At 41.5% G+C, this 19,721-nt stretch overlaps 1 protein-coding gene across 1 annotated transcript in view; it reads right to left on the bottom strand.

Annotated features, from left to right (window-relative positions):
• Positions 1 to 19,721, bottom strand: part of THADA (THADA armadillo repeat containing) — a 323,536-nt gene that overhangs the window by 109,526 nt on the left and 194,289 nt on the right. Inside the window, exon 29 of the mRNA XM_019647913.1 lies at positions 2,403 to 2,518. Within this exon, the coding sequence (XP_019503458.1) occupies positions 2,403 to 2,518 (116 nt within the window). The remainder of the gene's footprint in view (positions 1 to 2,402; positions 2,519 to 19,721) is intronic.

Raw genomic sequence — 19,721 nt, 5'->3', positions numbered from 1 at the left:
TTTATTTTAGGCTCTGAACACATCCTGATGAATACGGTAAAAGTATGTTGGGGAGCAAGAGGAAGCCCAGTGTTAGGAACCATTTACAGACCACCCACGAAGTGTCAAGTTCACACTTGGGATAATAAAGTGTTGACTGTACTGGAAACATTAAAAAAGTGGCTTTCCTGGACTTTCGGCAAGGAAGGTGGAAACCCAGTGAATTGCAGTGATTCATGCCTTTGTTTTCTAGGCCTGAAAAATCATGGAGAAAAATCAGAGAATGTGGGTGGGGTGATGATGATGAAAAGCCGGATTAGAAAATTGCAATAGGAACCACAGGGAAGGTTAAAAGAGGCCAAAAACGACTTCTCCAGCTGAAGAGGAGGCTTACGGCAGCTGTGTCATCCATCTTCAGGCATTGCGCAACATGAAGGTCCGTTTAGATGACTGGCCTGTTACTGTTACTCTAGCGCCTTCTTCCCATCCAAACAGAAGAAACAAGCTCATGAAGCCAGTGGAGGACGAATTTCTATGAGACCCATGAAGGGGTACCAAATTACGGGGACAGAAACTCCTTCCTTATAGTACTTTAGGAACAGGAGCTGTAGGGTTCTGTCTTGGGACAATCCTGCCTAGAAGCAGGGGTTTCAATAGCATGGTTTCTGGAGAGCCCTGACTTCCTAATCCCTAGAAATAATAATAGCTGGAGGACCTGGCCTAGAAATTGGTAAACAGATGAGAGCACAAATGTGATCAGAATTCCCTGGTCTCCTGAAAAAGGCATCGGGGAGAATTTGTCTAAAAGCCACACAGGAGGCAAATGATACTAAGCTCATGGAAGTAGTTTATGGTCAATCAACTGCTACTCTTTAAATAAAAGAGAGAGAGAACGAACATTGGACTAAAAACGAAAGGTTAACCATTACTTTATCGGCATTTCAGACACTAGAGAATTTCCCCATCAATATCCCTGTCCAAAGCTATAGGTGCTCAGACAGAAACGGAGACTCACATATCCACACACTGAGGAATCCATCACTGGCTCCCTTTTACCCAACAGTTTCCTTTAGGAGTTTTCACTGTATTTCTTCCAAGTATTTCTTCCTCCAAGTATTTCTTCCTCTGTCTCATTTTATGCCCTATGTACCTCATACTTTAGGTCCCTGAAGAGCTAACCTCTTTACAGTGCTCCCCACTCACCGTGCCATTTCATGCCACCATGTTTTTGCCTATGAGATGACCTAAGCCTGGAATGCCCCTCCCTGCCCTGGCCACTTGGCAAAATTCTACTCATCCCTTCAAGACAGGTTCAATGTCGGCCCTCCCCTACCCCTCCTCTGGCCTGTACCTGTACTTAGTACATATATTTATCACACTTATCATATTGGATGAAAAATATTTATTTACACATCTTTCTCACCTCTTAGATGTGAGTTCCTCGTAGCCAGGACTAATTCTTCTATGTCTTCATCTCTGTATCTCCTAACACAAAGGCTAGTGTGGAGCCTGTGCTCAACAATGTTTTGTTGAATTACTATGATTTTCAGGCCTCATACTGCCCATCACTTGCCTTGCTAAAATAAGGTTGGGGAGCCCAATAAAAATGAACAAAAGCATCTTTTTTGAAAACTAAAAAAGGGGCTGCTATATTAGACAACCAATATACTGATTCTTAATCAAATGTAATACACTATCGCATGGGATGTGGCACCATGTGGTCCTCCGCTGGACCTGCTCCGCTGGAACTCACAGAGGACATACGGGGGCAGGGAGCCTGCAGTAACACTGCAGAGCCTTGCAACATGGGAGTCTGAACACAGTGTCACAGAGAGGATTTCCTACGTAATACATGAGAAATTCTTTTACATAAGAAATGTTCTAAGTGCTAGACTAAACTAACAATGGCAAGGGTGAAAAAAATGTAGTATGTATGGATCTCTCTCTGCCTTGCTTATTCAAGCTACTCTGCTCTATGTTTAAAATGGCAACTTCAACGTCTTCTTCTTTACACCCCATCTGTCCCTCAGTGCCTGCTCGAGTCTTATACCGATCTGTAATCTCTGAGTTGCCACAGCACCTAAGAGTTTGTACCACATGATTTAGTCAATTACTGCCTTTCATTGTTATAACAGCTAACACAGGGCAGGAATGAATAAAAACAAGCTGATTGGTGGACAGATAAAAAGCCATATTACATGCCTCCCCCCCCAACCCCGCAGCCACACAGCAGTTTTAGAAAAATTGTCAAGAAAATATTTTTCTTTCTTTACCACAACCCAAAGTTCTAAAAAGATAAATACTCCAATAAGTTTAGAAAACTCATGCCAATGATGTTTAAAACCCCCAAAACTAGAAACAGCAATTCTCCAGTGTGCTCCTAACCTCTGATAACTCCATGCTCACAGGGGGCTTTAACATACCTCTTAGCCAGCCAGAGTTTGGCTTGGGTACAAACAGCAACGTCAGCCAGCTCCTGCTGAAAGTGTGCATTCATTCTGTATTTGGAGTCTGAGAAGGCTTGTAACAAATGAAATACCTAAACCAAAAAAGAGAAAACGAAATATCCTGCTGTGAAAATATATTTTTCCTAGAGGCAAGTGCCTCCCTTTTCGGTTTCCTCAAAGAAAACAGACACCTGTAGCATAGAACATGGCTCTGGTCTCTTTGAAAAATGCCTGTTGGTTTTGGAGGGCGCAGCAAGTGGCAAGAAACCCAGGTCCTGAATCCATACCTGTGCTCTGGGTTCTGCGCACAATTCCAAAACAAGGTGACTATGCTGTGATCAGACGATTATCTGGTACAAGGGTTTATTAGTTACAACCTATAAATTCATTTTAGCGAAGAAATGCAAAAACCTTTCTCTATGCTAGCAGTCTCATGCAAAAAAAAAAAAAAAAAGTACCTTTTAAAGCCAAAGTCTGAGAATCTAAACTGGTTTACGTGTCTGGGTTTATCAGAATAGGCTTGGCCAAAGAAGCAGGCCACAATGACCTTGCCTTTGCAAATACTGCACGGTGATGTTTGTAAACTAGATATTTTATAGCAGATCTTCACTGAGATGTCAGAAGTGGAGGCAGCGATGCAGACGCGTCCTACTTTCTTACTCTTACATGACATTATATATTAGAATTAAGCAGAGACAGACAAATCCTGCAACATGAAGGCCACCAGTTCCAGCAGACACATGACACAGGCTGTGTGTGTGTGTGCGCGCGCGCGTGTGTACACACATGTTCATGTACATGTCTTAGATTCACACTCAGATATGACATCAACAAGCCTTTGTGAGGAGAACAAACCTGTAGCAGAGAAAGTGGATAAGGGTGTAGATGAGATGCTCTGACCTCAGCTAGTGCCAAGGAGAAAGACGCTTGTCAGAGAAATCCTTCAGTGGCCCTTATCTAAATCAAGGAGGGATGGGGGAGCAGTGAAAAGCCAGTGCAGATAAACACATCAAAACTTTGAAAGTCTATTTTAATAACCAGTTTGTTTTCTTTCCCTATTGTATCCTTCACCCATGCTGCTGATGTTTCTTTCTAAGCAACAAGATTCAACTTTTCCTTCTCTTTCTCTCCTGTTAATGGTGGACATCATTGAAAATTAAATGTTGGAGTAAAGAGAAAAAGCAAGAGGCAAAGATAAAAGAGACCCTGAGTCATCAGACTCTAAGCAGGTGTGACTAGGCGGGTTTTCTTGGGTCAAACATCTGCAATTACCAACCACAAATATATGCTGAGCACCTTCTGTTTAGAGAATCAGAAGAAATTTTGATTAACTTACTGTATGTAACTGCTACTTTTTTTTTTCTAAACAGAAGTAATTGTACAGGAGAATGCACACATGTCCCAATGTGGAAACTAAAAAATCCTTTCTCTAATAATGGATCTGTTATTTCAGAAGCAACAGATCAAATATCAGCACTTCACCACACTTCCACAGGGACCCAAACCTCCCCGAGTGAAGTCTGGAGAAAGGGGTTTGGCTGGGGCTTCTGTCATCTGTGGTGACTGCCAGGGTGAAGAAAACATACCTCCCCTCTGCCTGGATCCTACTAGCCTGAAAGAGTTGGCAATGCCTTTGGGCCTCGCTTTCCTTTCTCCACAGCTACACAAAACCAACCACCGGGGCTTTTCATGGTGGCGCGGGATCATAATTAATCAGCAGACACCAGCAAAATACATGACTTTGGAATTTACTTGTAAAGAAAGCTGTGAGATTTTCAAATGCCTCTCATTTAGAAGCCATCACTTCAAAAATAACTCCTGATGGATGTTTAAACTTAGCCCTATATTTGCTCACCTTACTTGGCAAAAACAAGGCTGTTTTTGAAACGCTTGGTAGCTCTGGTTTATGAAAATCAGCCTACAGGCCCATCAATTCTGTCACCTTGGGTACAAACCACACAACAATTGTGATCCTCGTTATTTACCAGGAACGGAGAACTAAACACGTGATGAAGTCCAGGCCTAGAACAATTTAGAAATAGCCTATAAGATGGGGCTGCACTGTACCAAACATGGAGAAACCAAGACCTGCCAGAACTGAGGACGGTGGCTCACTGAACGTACGTGAGAACTGTGAGAAGTTTAGTGCCATTTTCGGTGTCTCAGATTTGCAATAGGATTCAGATATTCAGTTCACAAATGGTTAGTAAACAATTGTTAGTACCGGGCACTGTCTTAGGAGCAGAAAACAGAATCCCTGCTCGCCTTCAGCTTCCACTCTAGCCACGGATAAACAGGAAATGAGTCACTTCCCTGCCTCAGCCTGCATGGCATTTATAGCCTGCAGGGTAGCATCGCTGTCACTTTCCTCTGATGCTTGACTTCATCCTCTGCCAAGTCCAGCATAGAGCAGGCATTCAACAACCATTTGCTGAATCGATGTTGATATTTGGTACCTCTTCTTATGTTAACTCTGCCTTTAGGACATGTGCCCATGGGTTTGGGGGTGCTGCTGTACGTGCCAACCCCTTCTTGGGAGTGAAGACACAGGGCTGACTAACACTGCACTCCCCACTCTGTGGCTTTCTAATCTAGTGGGGAAAGCAGGAAGGCTAGATTAGTGGTAAGAATGCAGCCCTATGGGAGGGCAGGGGAGGAACACAAACTTTGAAGCCATGTGGGCATGGGTGTAAAACCAGTTACTATCAGTAGGGCTTTGGGCAACTTACGTAACCTCTGCTTCCTCAGGGTAAACAGTGGATAATAATATCTATCTTATAGGATTATAGAGAGATTTAAAAGAATATAAATCTTGGTCCACGCTAGGTACCTGGAAAAAATGTTAGTTCTCTTTCGTCCTTGTTCTGTCTGCTCCCTCCCTTGCAGCCCCATTCCAGAAATAAACAGTTAGAGAAGGCTTTGCAGAAAGAGTGATATTCATATTTGGCTTTGAAAAGAACCTTGCCCGTATTGGGAGAATAGAATGCAAACAGAGAAAACCAAATTATAAATAAATTTTTAAAGGGTGTTAAAATATTGGTATTCCCAACAAAAAGAGTAAATAACTATGGACTTTAGTTAATAATAATGTGTCAATATTGGTTCATTAATTGCAACAAACGTGCCACTCTAATGCAAGATATTCGTAATGAGAAAACTGGGGAGAGGGGGCTGGGAGAAAAGGAATATATGGGGACTCTCTGTACTACCTGCTTAGTTTTCCTGTAACCCTAAAATTACTCTAAAAAGAGCTATTAAATAAAAGAAAGTATTGGGATTGCTCAGGGGCCAGTAAGTAGTATATGATGGGAGCACAGCCAGGGTGTGTGTAGGGTGGTAGGAGACACAGCTGGAGAGGTGGTCGGGTCAGACTGAGGAGGAGCTTAAATGCAACATCAAGGAATGTGTATTCTGTCCTACAGACAGCAAAGACCTCTTTAGAGAGGGAACTCGTATGTGATAGCTCTGTCATTTGGAAAGAAAAGGCCAGGGGCAGTGTAGAGGCTGGATTAGAAAGGACAGGATGACCACGACTACTGTAATAGTCCAGACAAGAGGTGTGAGGGTCAGAACCAGAGGTTGAAAACCAAGAGCCAATGGGCCAAAAGTGGCTGCAGATATTTTGTTAGGTCTACACAGTGTTTTTAAACTGTGTAGTTTATGAATTGGGAGATTTCACATCAAAATCATCTCGATTTGCAAGTTCTTTTGAAAAACCAGAAGATCTGGCAATCTTGGGCCCACACTCCTGCAAAGCTACAGTCACCTGGCTGCGGCTGGGGGGCAGCAGCTGGCTCCTTAGGTGAGAAATGCACGCTCAAGTTCACCAGCGTCCCCACCACTGCCGGGTACTCACGGTCACTAAGGTAGAGTGTCAATGTCATTTATCACTGCTCTCATGCGTCTTCCTTTTTAACTTACGGAGAATCAAGAGGAAAATGAAATATTTACTGAACCCAAATATCTATCAAAAGTCTGAAAACAAAGGATGGATCAAGAAGGCCGCGTGTTTATACCCATGCCCTTTCGTTCACTTACTTGCCTGGCACTGATAGGACTCTGAACTTGTGACACTCCCACCCCACCTCAGTCTAAATGATAGCAGCAGCGGAATGAAGAGGAAAGGATACATTTGAGAGACATTTTGGGAGGCTGAGCAGGCAGAACTTGGCAACTGCTTTAGACATGGAGTTGAGGGTCTGGAAACAGACACTTAACTCAGGCAACTGGTGATTGAGGGCCATCCCTCAAGACAGAAATCACAAGAGAATACGTGGCAGGTTCTGGAACGAGGGGGGAGGGGGATTTCATGAGTTTGGTGAGTTAAGAGCCAGTGACGTAGTCTCTACTTACGGTAATGCATTGTACAAGCCAGGAATTCTGAGAGTGAAAAGGTGCTCTGTTAATCACACTGGGACAAGCCAGGACAGTTGGTTACCTCTAGCTATGGTAAGCCCCTCGGAAAAGTTTAGCGTGGATTTAGAGGTATCTTCAGCAAAAGAAACAGGAGAAAGCTTTGTTAACTTAAGACAGTTGTGATCTAGTCAGAAAGGGACCCAAAGCACACAGGGAACAACCAAATGCAAACGAACAGCATCACCCAGGACGTCATCGGCTTGGGACTGCCAAGAGATGAGGTGGTCCTGCCCCGCCCCGAGGAAGGGGTGGTCAGGAAGCAGCTATGAGTGAACTCGATTTCTTGCCCCCCGAGATGCAAGCCTTAATGAATCTCTGGGAGGATCTAAGAAAAGTCTGGAGAGCCTGGAAGTAGTTACCCTCTGCCCGTCCCCATCCCCACTCACAACACAGAGAGACTCAGGGGAGCCCCCAACCATCTGTGTAAAGCATGGGTCCATTTTGGCAGCTTTGAATCTTAAAAGCAACTCCACAAAGCAAATGTAATGCTCTTTGAATAAGTGCCACAGCCCTAAAAAGAGTCATGAGGCAGATCCCTGAAAAAACTTGCACTGCACTAGTAAAATATGTCTGGTTTATGCTGCTGGACTAAAATAGTGACTTGTGTTAGACAAGATCAAGATGATAGATGGCTGTTTGGGAATGAAACGCTGAGATGGGTTTTCCTCTTCACCAAGCATGGCTTCCAGGCAATTTTCCCCCTAATAAAATCAACAGCAGCTGAGCTCCAGAAACAAGCAAGGTCCAGCAATAACAGGACCAGGTTAGGTAGGCCATGAAAAAGGACAACTTCAGTGAGAAAAAGGATGCTCATTTCAGAGGTCAGGTATAAATAGAGTGAATGTATCATAATCATTAACAATCCCAAACTCTGAAGATCAACAAAATCTATCCACTTTTGCAACTCTATTTTCTTAAAAGCAAATTCTATTCTTTTGCAGCATGCAGACTGGGGGTAAACACTTTTGCCCCTATCACATCAAACTAAATATAAAATTTCTATATCTGCCATTTTGCCTAGCTTTCTCCTTGCGTTGCTCCAACCCCCACAGCTAAGTCAGAGCCACATTTTTCCAAGCTCAGTGTTTACACAGGATTTTATTTCGGCTGGTAAAACATCTGTATTTTTTCAGGGACTTAAATAAATGATCTATGCCGGGAATGTACAGTATAGGGTGATGTCAGGCCCCCTTTTTTTCTCGACTCACTGGGCAGAACAGGCAAACATTGTTTCAGCCTGTCGTTGGGAATGTGAATATTTATCCTGTCGACTTAATTCATACAAACAGAACTAAAGGCAGGCAGGCAGAAGTATTTTATGGCTTTAAGTTAGGCTGAAGTGGGGGGTGGTGAGTAGGGGGCTGGCTGAGGGAGGAATCTAAACTTTCTAATTCACAGAAACATGCCTAATCATATAACTGCTGGGAAACGGATAGAGCAAAAATTACTTAAAAGGAAGATTGTGTGTTGAGTGTGTGTGTGTGTGTGCGCGCGCGCGTGTGTGTCTAGATGGGGAAGCAAGAGAGAGAAGCTGTCTAACTTACATGCCATTTCTAATCATTACAATGCGGTTTAGAATTTAATTGTTTTCTGCTTCAGGCATATTAACGTTTCCCCAACTAGAGCACAGGCTTCCCAGGAGCAGCCCTCTCGCCTCTGACTTCCACAGCGCAGGGCGCGGTGCATGCTGGGTACATGTACCTCCCTTGGTCATCTGTACAGAGCTCAACGTGTTCTTTTTGATTGACAGCCCACTGTCACCAACCTTGGGGGTCAGTGTGGACTGAAGGCCTGACCCTGTGGCACTGAACGTATTCAACCAGGTCATCCCTACAAGAAAGCGGCTGTGCCACCCACCGTTTCCCACGAATCTGACCCCATGTTAGAGGGCAGGCCAGGAAGCATTTCAGGGGGTTGCTCCCCAAACTTCAACCTGTTTATCAGATGAGCACACATCCTTAGGAAGGTCTTGGTAGGTTCCCAAAATGTAACATTTGGCTGTGTTGTGTTGCTGCTGCCAGGAAAAGGACACTGATTACAAAGCGTAATTACATCCTGGCTGACTGGCTTGGGGTAAAGAATCACAGGAAATGGCCAGGAGTATCTTTAAGGACTAAGATGTACAAAACCACAGTCCGCAGAGGCCCCAGAAATTCACTGTGTCTCAGATACATTCCTTCCTTTCTACTAACCCCCGTTCTAGCTCAGGAACCTAAAGGCCTTAAACCTAGATGATGAAAACAACTCAACTGACTGGTCGTTGCCTCCAAAACTTGCTTACACATAACTACAGTGAAATTTTCTTCCTTTTCTTCTTTCCCTCCCTCCTTCCTTCCTTCCAAGAGAAATAAGCCTTTATTTCCTTGTTTCATAAATAAAGCTGGTTGTGCTAAAGACATTTTCTTAAAGCCAAGCCCTGATCATATTACTCCCCAATTCAAAACCCCTCAATGATTTCCAACCTCCTAAAGAATTTGCTGGGCAAATGTGATTTTGCTTATATCTAAAGAACAAAACAAACAAACAAAACAGAAAAAACTCATATAGATACAGAACATTTTGATGGTTGCCAGATGGGAGGGGGGTTGGAGGTGGGTGAAAAAGGGGGAAGGGATTATGAAGTACAAATTGGTTGTTACACAGTAGTTAAGGGGATATAGGGTATAGCATAAGGAATATAGTCAATAATATTATACTAACTATGTATGGTGCCAGATGGGTACTAGAATTATCAGGATGATAGATGGGAGGGGGGTGGGAGGTAGGGTGAAAAAGGTGAAGGGATTAAGAAGTACAAATTGTTAGTTACAAAATAGTCACGGGGATGTCAAGTACAGCACGGGGAATATAGTCAATAATTTTGTGATAGCATGGTACAGTGTCAGATGGTTGTTGGACTTATGGTGATCACTTCTTTAGGTATATAAATGTTGAACAACTATGTTTTACACCTGAAACTAATAGAATATTGTATCTTAGCTATATTTTATTTTATCTTATTTTTAAGATTTTATTGGGGAATTGGGGGGAGGGTAACAGTGTTGGGGAATCGGGGAAGGGGAACAGACAGGTAGACAAATTGCTGTTTTGTTCTTCAGTCTAGTTGTGGAGGACGTCGCTTCACTGGCCCATATTGGTGTTAGCTATATTTTAATAAAAATCTTAAAAAAAAAAATTTGCTGGGCACTGAAGGCTCAACCTACCTTTCTAGTTTGAGCCTCTACTTCCTCCACTTAATGTACCTCTTCTGTGGCCACATGGGATGGATGATTTCCCATTCTTGACAACTTACAAATGCTTTTCTGTCCAAGATGTTCCTTCTATTTCTTCCCCTCCTCTCCAACTCCGCCTATTGAAATTCCATTCATACTGTATGACCCAGTCTAAATACCACCTCCCTAAAACCTTCCTCAGCTTTCTTCAACAGCCCTCATCCCCACCCTAAGACTATTTACTCTTTCTACTCAGCTCATTTCAGTTGATTTTTAAAAAAACTTTTTAAATCCTGTCATCATGGTTATCAATCTACAATTTCCCTTTCCTGGAGCTCTTTGAAGGGAAGTACTGTGTCCTGTTCTTCACAGACCCTGGGCCCCAAGGGATCCGCAGCAGCTTTGTCTGTTAGACAGGGGGCTCAATAGAGAGAGCATTTATTCATTTGTAATTCTACCATGCCTCCTTGCCAGGGGTGGCAGAGGCAGAATGTATTTGCAGCAGCAGCTGGGGTGCTAAAAGCTACCTCTCTAAACTCTTCCCACACAAAAGGGTTGGGGGAAATACACAATAATGAAAAGAGAGTTGAGTCTATATTTGTCCTGGTGCTCCAAATTTTATGATGCAATCAGGAATCCCATCACCCAGACAAAGCGTCAAGGGCCCTGAGCTGCTGGCTAAGGGCGAGGTTTAGAAAGTGATGTCAAAGGTAGTAGATCTTAACCCAACATACAAAGACTTGCATGTAAAGAATTAACTATTTAATTAACAATATAATATCTGTTCTAATAAAGAGTTCCTAACTTTAGAACACAGATACATTTCTGAAAAGCTATGTATATAATTTTTTAAACTACAAATTATTTATTGGTAAAATAAATCCCAGTTTAAATTCTTTAGGCGAAGCCTAATACTTGATAATTGATCTTTTCTATATACCTGGATCTTCACCTATTGAGTGTCCTTAAAGACAATATTGAGAGCAAGAAGAAACTGTTTGATGTAGCAAAACGTATTAATGAAAAATAATACAGATAATTTGTTCAGTCAAGAGAATTAACTTTAGAACACTACGGAAGGAGGGAAGTTGGTGGTGGTATGCCTGAAACAAAATTAGTCAACAATCAATAACTGTTGAATCAGGTTCATTATATTATTTTGTCTACACTTGTATATATTTAAATTGTTCTATAATAAAAGTTTTAAGAAAGATTTAGAGAAGGAGAGAAGAAGGGAAAGAGAAAAAAAAAGCAGCTATATGACACAGAGATGAAATCAATATAAAAAAGTTTATGATCTAGTGCAGGAACATATGTATATAAAATAACTAAAATTCAAGGTAGAAAACAGTAAGTGCTGTAAGAGAGAGAGAAGGTCCAGAAATAAACTTGCTGGAAGTTCAGTAGATGATAAAAGTAACATTTAAACAGTAGTGAAAAGATCGATTTATTCAATAAATGGTATTAAGACAACCAACTAGTTCCTTTGGAAATAATATAGTTGGATCCCAAAGCCTTGTACTGAAATAAATTCCAGATGGAGAAAATAATCAAATGGAAAAAAGAAGAAACTATAAAAATGCTAGAAGAAAACGGGGAAATGTTTTATAATCTTTAGATAAAAAAGGGCTTTCTAAGAATGAACATAAAGCCGTGAATGCAAAACAACAAAAAACAAAAAAAGATGTATGTCAACATAAAAATTGAAAACTTTTGTATAGTAAAAATGACACAAATATTCAAAAGTAAAGGCTACAAGGGGTAAAGTATTTCCTAATTCTCCAAGGAACAAAGCTCTCACAAATTAATAACAAACTGAAAGTAACTGAATGAAATATGGCAGGGAGTTGCAAACTTTCTCCATTCATAGCACCCTTAGCACCTCAATGTTTTCATGGTACGTCTAAGCCAAAAAAAACACCTAATAGTTCCATTTATTAAGTAGTTCGGTCCAAACAACCTAATAAGTATTTATGCCCTAACAACTTAGCAACTGTTTGAAAAAATGATATACACATAAGTTGAAGGGAAAAATATTTTGATTTCATTTTTTAATAACCACAAATACGTACTAATGGGATTTGCGTGTCTGTTGGATAGTTCAGAACTTCCTAAGCCTTGGTGGAACCATTGGACCCCATTGCCCTCATTCCTGTTCCACTATGAGTTTTCTCATGGTACTTGTTTTTTATTACAGCAACTATCAAATACTCAACTTTGCAAAGATATATAGCATCTTCAAAAGGAATACAGTGTAAGCTAATGTTAATTGTAAATTTTTCAAGCTAGTAGTTCCCATAACATCTCACAGATGGCCAATGTCACTGTGCTTCTCCCCCAAATTGAAAATATCCCACAATGCTTTGGCAAACACTTTAGGAACTGCAAATATTTAGCAAAAAATATAAACAAGCAATTCATAGATGAACTACAAATAGCCAATCAACACATGAAGAAATGTTTAATTTCATTAATGTTTAAGGAAGGGAATTAAAACAATAAATTTTTCAAAAAACAGTGATTTATACAGACTTTTTTTTTTTAAAGGGTAGGACCTAACTAATAACTAGGTAAGGAAACAGATATGCTCATTCATCATTGGTGGGAGCATAAATTGTCACAATCTTTTCAGGGGGTAACCAGCAGGGCCATCTAATAAGATGTACATACAATTTACTCTTTACAAGAGTCTCCCCTGCAATTGGACAAAGCAGCAAACTGGAAATCTGGCAGCAGCTCTCAAAATGGAAAACATGTACTTTCCTTTTTTTTTTTTTTTTTAAGATTTTATTGGGGAACTGGAGGAGGGGAACAGTGTTGGGGAATTGAGGAAGGGGACCAGCCAAGTTGTTGTTCTTCAATGTTAGTTGTAGAGGACATCAGTTGCCATCTGGCTTCCCGACGACAGCTCGTGGCCTCTAAGCTCAAGGTGCTGTGTTCAATCTTAGTTGCGGGTGGGCATAGCCACCATCCCATGCGGGAGTCGAACAAACAGCCTTGTTGTTAAGAGCGCACGCTCTATCCACTGAGCCATCTGGCTGGCAGCTCAGCTCAAGGTGCCGAGTTCAGTCTTAGCTGTGGGGGTGGGGGGGCGTAGCCCACCATCGAACAGGCAATCTTGTTATACCAGCTGAGCTATCCTGCCACCTGTTGGCAGCTCAGTGACAGCTCAGCTTGGGCGCAGCATCACTGGCCCATGTGGGAATCAAACCGGGAGCCCTGTTGCTCAGAGCTCGCACTCCTAAGCCAACTTTTAACCAACTGAGCCACTCAGCCGGCCCCAAACATGCACTTTCAATCTGGCCATACCCACTTGTAGGAATTTATCTCATAGTGACACAGGTATCGGCAAAGATATAGATGCCCAGGGATGATCTTCAGCAGCACTGTACAACAGGAAAATTTAGAAACCACAAATACAGGCCCAGCTGAAAACATGAGATATTCCTACAATATCCCATCATATATAGCCACGCTGTATAGCCATTAAAAAGAATGTTGTAGATTTCTATAGACTGACATGAAACTATCTCCAAGACATACTGATAAGTGAAAAAGCAAGTTACAAAAATAGTCCTATTTTTATTGATGCCAAATTATTAACTGTGGGGGTGGGATTTTTATTTTTTATTATATTCTATTTATTTTTTGAATGGGCTCCCACTGACCGAATTTGGGACGTTTAAAATTTTATTTTTATTTTTTAATTAAGTACTTAATTTTATTTTTTAATTAGTTAATTTTTAGGTGGTGGGACTTTCACACACCATGTTCCATATTTCTATAATTTAGAAAGTTTTACAGTAACAATGCTTTAAAAAACTTTTATTTTAAAATAATTATAGCCTCATAACAAGTTGCAAAAATAGAGTTGTACTTTTCACTCAGGTTCCCCAATTGTGACATCTCATATAACTGCAGTACAATAGCAAAACCAGAAACCTGACAAGAGGCACATTGCTGTTAACTAGACTACATACCCTATTTAGTTTTGCCATTTTTTACATGTATTCATTTGTGTGTGTGTGTGGTAGGGGTGTGGGGGAGTGTGTGTGAGTGTGAGAAAGCAATTTTATCCCATGCACAGATTTGTGTAACCACCACCACAATCAAGAATACAGACTGTCCTATCACCACAACGGAAGAATGCATTACTTTTGGAACCAGAAACAATAAAAGCTAATATTCTTTTTATCACGTAGCCCTTAACTCCATACTCGGTATGAGACTTCACGTAGTGATTATTGGGACAGGTGGCTGTGCGGTATTTTTTACTAAGAGATAAAAATCAAAGAAAAGGAACTTGTCAACGCATCCAAGAGGATGTTACAACTTTCCCAAGGCCTCCCCTGGTTCCCTCCTTTGCCTTTTCAGATCTGTGCCCAATGTGGGTGGAAAAGGAGAGACCCTCTGAGGGTAGAGAAGGCTGGCCACGGGAGAGGTGGGTAACAGCATTCATTCTTGAGAGCTGCAATAATATCACCAGTGTTGTCTTCAGCAAGCAAAGCCAAAGGAAATGCGAAATGCAAAGTGATTAATTTGCGTTTCCCAGCTTTTAGAGCAGCTGTACAAATTGCCATATAAAAGAGTTTGACCCGCAGAAAACTGTTTGGCTTCCAGCATCTGGCCTTTGGGCTGGTAATGCACATCACTCCAAGCTGCCCAGTGAGGGGGGTTGGGGGCAAAAGGCCCTGAAAACCTGGGCCTGGGCTGGAGCGAGCCTCCCGCGCGTCTGCTGGCTGCCAGCACCCTGTGGTAACAAAGAGTCCTCTTTCTGAGAAGTGAAGATGGAAATTTTTTTTTTTTTTACTCTTTGGGTTGCAGCTTATTTCAAAGGTCATCAAAGTAAACAAAAGGAAAAGACTGTGAATCTTTATAAGTCAAAAAGTGACAACTGTTTATAAGTCAACTGTTTATATTTTCACATGGAGGAAGGAAAAAAATGATTCCTCTGAGCCCCTAGGAATGGGGATTTGGTGGCTCCCCCTCCCCCGCCCCAAGTTTGTTTGTTCATTTGCCATTCAACACCTCCAGCAGCGAGGTCCAGGAACATCTGTTACATCCATTTTATGTGGCATTAGAACAGTCTACGGGATGGCTGGGATTGTGGAATAAACCAGGCGGTGTCTTAAGAAGCAAAGCCCTGTGTAGCCCGTATTGATCACGGTGCCTTCCACAGTCCTGTTGGAGGGTGTGTCATGTCCAAAGTCACATGGGCAGGCTGCACACCATAATGCCGCCCCAAATTGGGAGCCCTGTTTCCTACCCTTTTCTTTGTTCAGAGAAGGGTGATTCCGTGAGGTCTAATCAAAGCAAAGGATCAGTGAAACCAATCCTAGGAACCTCCCTCTGAGCCCTAAGAGCGACCTAAACACCCTTTTCACTTATGAGTTTCATGGTTGAGCTGACAACGAACTCATCATGGATGAGCTGCTAACTGGATTTTATACCTGTTTAATTAGACATATTCCAAAATAATGAAACTAGATGGCATTAAAATAATCTAAAAGGTACTTTTTACATGGGATGCCATATTAATTAATCAAAGCTATTATAAAGATTATATATTATTTCTACGTATCCACTAAGGCTCAGCTCATCAACTGCCTCCATGAAGCTCTCCCTGACAATTCTAGGTTGTGGCAATCTCTCCATCCTCTCATCCCATAGTATTTATTATCCAAACCACTCATTTGGCACCTAAGATATGTTGCCTTGATTGCTATTTATCTTTTTATGTAAACCAAGTCGTTTTATCTCCTACAGAGCCTTACTGGAATGCAAACGTTTGTTGATTTGATTTTAAATTTAAGTCAATTACCATGTGGGCTGAGATAAACAGTACTTTCAAGGCAATAGTTAACTCAATAGTGAAAGTAAACACCAAGACTGCTTGCAAATGGGTTGGCTTACAAAGATGACCAATGAATGCAAGTCCTTGAGATTGGAATATGTTTGTGGCAGGGGCCATCAGCCTGCTATTCCTAGCCTACTAACATGTCATGTTATCTGCACGAATTCATCATCCTCCAAGGTCATTTTAAGGAAACTCATAATCTTCCCTCTAAACTTCCTTCAGCTCAAACACTGGCGCCACTATGAAACCACTCTCCCAGGAACTGTTAGGTTTATTTGTTGAATAAGTGGCTGAATGAAACAATGACTCTAAGTAAGCATCCATAATCCATTTCGGCCTGTCCCCTTTCACTAGATTGCTGCAAGGCTTTGAGGATCAGGTTTAGGGAAGTTCTAAGAGACGTTGTTATGGCTTTCCCCCCCATAAACAAGACCTCCCAGCCAAATATTGGGACTGCAATGGGACAACAGGGCATTCCTCTTGGTGCCCACAAGATTCATACTGAGAAATTTAAGTCTTTAGATCAGTGGTTCTAAAATCTCCTGAGGTGATTTTACCGCCAGGAGACATTTGGCGATGTCTAGAAACATTTTTGGTTGTCACAACTGAAAGGGGGTGCTCCTGGCCTCCAGTGAGTAGAGGGCAGAGGTGCTGCTAAACATCCTTCAGGATACAGGGCAGCCCCTCTCAACAAAGAATTACCCAGCCCCAAGTGTCAGGAGTGCTGAAGTGGAAAAACCCTGGCCTACTGTCAGAGCACAGGCTTTGCAGTCAAGACCAAACTGGTGACATTGGGAAAATTATTTAATCTCTCTGAGCCTTAATTTCCTCATCTATAAAATGGAGTTAATAATACAACTCATCTCATTAGGGCAATATGAAGTCCAAAAGATAACTGATGTGAAAAGTACTTTGTAATTACTCTTTAAAAATGAGTCATCCTTATTAATGAATGCCCCGTGTGTAATTTTAATTTTGCAGTGCATTTTAGGCATCTTTTGGTGTTGGTAGAGAAAGAAGACTCGCCTCACCCCTCCCCATTCATCTGGGGCATCTACTTTCTGGTTCTGAGTTATTAACTAGCTTTCTTACTCCTCTGTGGTACCTGGCTTCTGTGCTTTTGGGGCAGTTGTTTTTGCTTGGCCACTGGACTTCTGCCTGTAGCAGTCGTGTTTCTTAGCAATACTTTTTTTAGTGGTCTCTGATGATTTTCCCAGAAACAGTGCTTTCTGACTAATCATCTTACTACAGCTCATAACAATGACCATGTGCGTGGTAAGGACAAATTAATGATTATCCCTCAGGTGCTTTGAGAAGTAGAAGTATAGTACTTGTTATCAAGTTTGCCCTTTTTGCCATAAGCTAAATTTTCTGCATTTGTGATTTACATCTAAGAGTAAGTTGTGCCATGTGGCATCTCAGAAGAATAATTTGGTGACCCCTGAAGATATTAGCTCTATTCATTATCACCATTAAGAGCTTTATCCTTGATACGCTTTCCAACAGAGCACACTCCATAAATTCACATATCCAGAGGTAGAATTTCCAGGTCCTTTGCCTGCCTGCCTCAGAGCTAAGTAAGCACCATTTGTATTTTCCTAAACATTTCCTGAATGACCCAAATCAGGTGTCACTTTAACAAACACTTTAGCTTCCACCCACATCATTTTCTGGGTGAACCTGGCCAATTTTCTTTCATTTTATTCAAAAGAGGTAAAGGGATATCTGGATATTTCATATAGCAAAGCCTTATGGTCTTATATCGTAGTCCTCTCTGAAAGGTATGTGAATATGTGTGCATGTATTTAAAATTTCATACAGTCTTGATTTTTAAAAAGGCACTACAGTATTTTGTCCCAATCGCCTTGAAATTAGTGGTGAACTCTTAGTAGAATGAATCATGTCTTCATAACAGGCAGCATCTTAGTTATCATGAAACTAGAGCTTACTCAGGAATCTTTGAAGTGGCAGAGGAGGGAGAGGGACGTTTCTCACCTGATCCAGAGAGATGCCTTGAACTTTGGAGATTACTAGTCATTTTATCATTGGAAGAACAAATGGAAAGGCTGAGCTTGTCTCAGCATTGTAAGGACGTGAGTAGGGCACTTACCAATAGGAGAATCTTGGTTCATAAATTAGTATAACAGAGACATTTACTCTTATGGACGTAACACAGGGTCCCTGAGGGTGGGCAGGCTTTAATCAAGGGGATTCATTTTGCTAGCATTATTTAAAGGCTTTTTATATAATGTGCCAGACTTGGAAGGCCCAGCAGAGCAATTAAAACGGACTTCTCCCAACTTGAATGTATTTGTCTCAAGTTAGGTTTTTCAACCTCAGCACTATTGACATTTGGGGCCAGATAATTCTTGGTTGTAGGTCCCGTCCTGTGCCTTACAGGATGTTTCCCAGCATCCCTGGCCTTTCCCCACTAGATGCGGATGGCGCACTGCCAGTTATGACAACCAATAACATCTTCAGACGTTGCCAAATGTCCCCTGTAGGGGAAAATGGCCTCCAGTGGAGAACCATGGTACTAAGCATTCTAATCGATATACCGATAGGGTGAATTATGTCTACTTTGGGGATGTGATACTTAGTATAGTCTATGGCCCTAAGAAGTTCCTGATTCATTCATTCCCTCAGCAAATATAATATTTGTTGAACACCTGATTATGTCCCTTCCAGACAGTATGTACCAAGGCCCTGGGGCAAGACCAAGTCTGGGTGTTACAGGAAAGTGCATGAGGTGAGGGTTGAATGAAAGGAGGAAAGCATCCTGAGATGAGGTTAGAAGGCAGGCTGGTCAGCTTATTTTGGTGCTTATAAACTACTGTAAGAAGTTTGGGTTTGTTTTAAGTGTGGTGGAAAATGACTAATGGGCTTTAATCAGGAAATTCAGTTCATCTCATCTGTATTTTAAAAAGGTCCTTCTGCCCTCTATAGAAAATAGAATGAAAGGAGCAAGGGCATATGCGGAGAGGCAAATGTAGATATTTAAGCAAAAGATGAGGGTGGCCTGTACAAAGACAGTGGTGGAGGGACTGAGAGCAGAGAACTGGATATACTGGTGGATTAGACGCCAAGCTAAAGAAAAGGCAGGAACCAACATCTGACACACAGGATTCATCTTGAGGAACTGGGTGAATGGTAGCGCCATTTATAGAGAGCGCTACGATCAGCAGAGGACCGGATCTGTGGCTAGGCAACGGTGGGGTTTGCTCTCCTGGTCTAGTGGGGTACAAGAAAAGATCATCTCTACTTTCTAGGAGTTTATGATTTGTTTAAGGAGGCTGTATACAAAAGTACAGTACAAGTCACATCCTCTGTGAGAGCAGGGTCTAAAGCCAGCAACTAAGGTGAACCCTGTATACAATAAAAAGTGCAGAGAGAAGGTAATATTTAATAGGCAATTTTAAGTAGTTTTTTTCCCCCCCTTCTCTTTTATTTCTTAACTTGGCATGGATTTAGCAAGTTAAATGGGTTCGATGCAATCCGATCAAATAAAAAATAAAATAAATTTCACTTAAAAACTTAAATACCAACCAATGAAAATTGTTGTCTAGTAAACTATATACAAATGCACAGGGATTCAATTAATGAAAGATTCGGTTAACGAAAAGTAAGGTAGGGTAAAAAAAAAAAAGGCTCCCATTCTGAAAAAATGTATAGTTTTACTTAGGAAAAAGTCACAGATACAGAGACCAGGATGGATGTAAAATTGTATGCATATAATTGGTAGCTACCCTCCATAACCACCTGGGTCTTCTTTTTTCTCACATCTCCCAACAATTTCAGTGAAAAATGTGG

The sequence above is a fragment of the Hipposideros armiger genome, unplaced genomic scaffold, assembly GCF_001890085.2.
Source record: "Hipposideros armiger isolate ML-2016 unplaced genomic scaffold, ASM189008v1 scaffold_118, whole genome shotgun sequence".
Classification (NCBI taxonomy): domain Eukaryota; kingdom Metazoa; phylum Chordata; class Mammalia; order Chiroptera; family Hipposideridae; genus Hipposideros; species Hipposideros armiger.
This window is presented reverse-complemented; position numbering and strand designations above follow the sequence as displayed.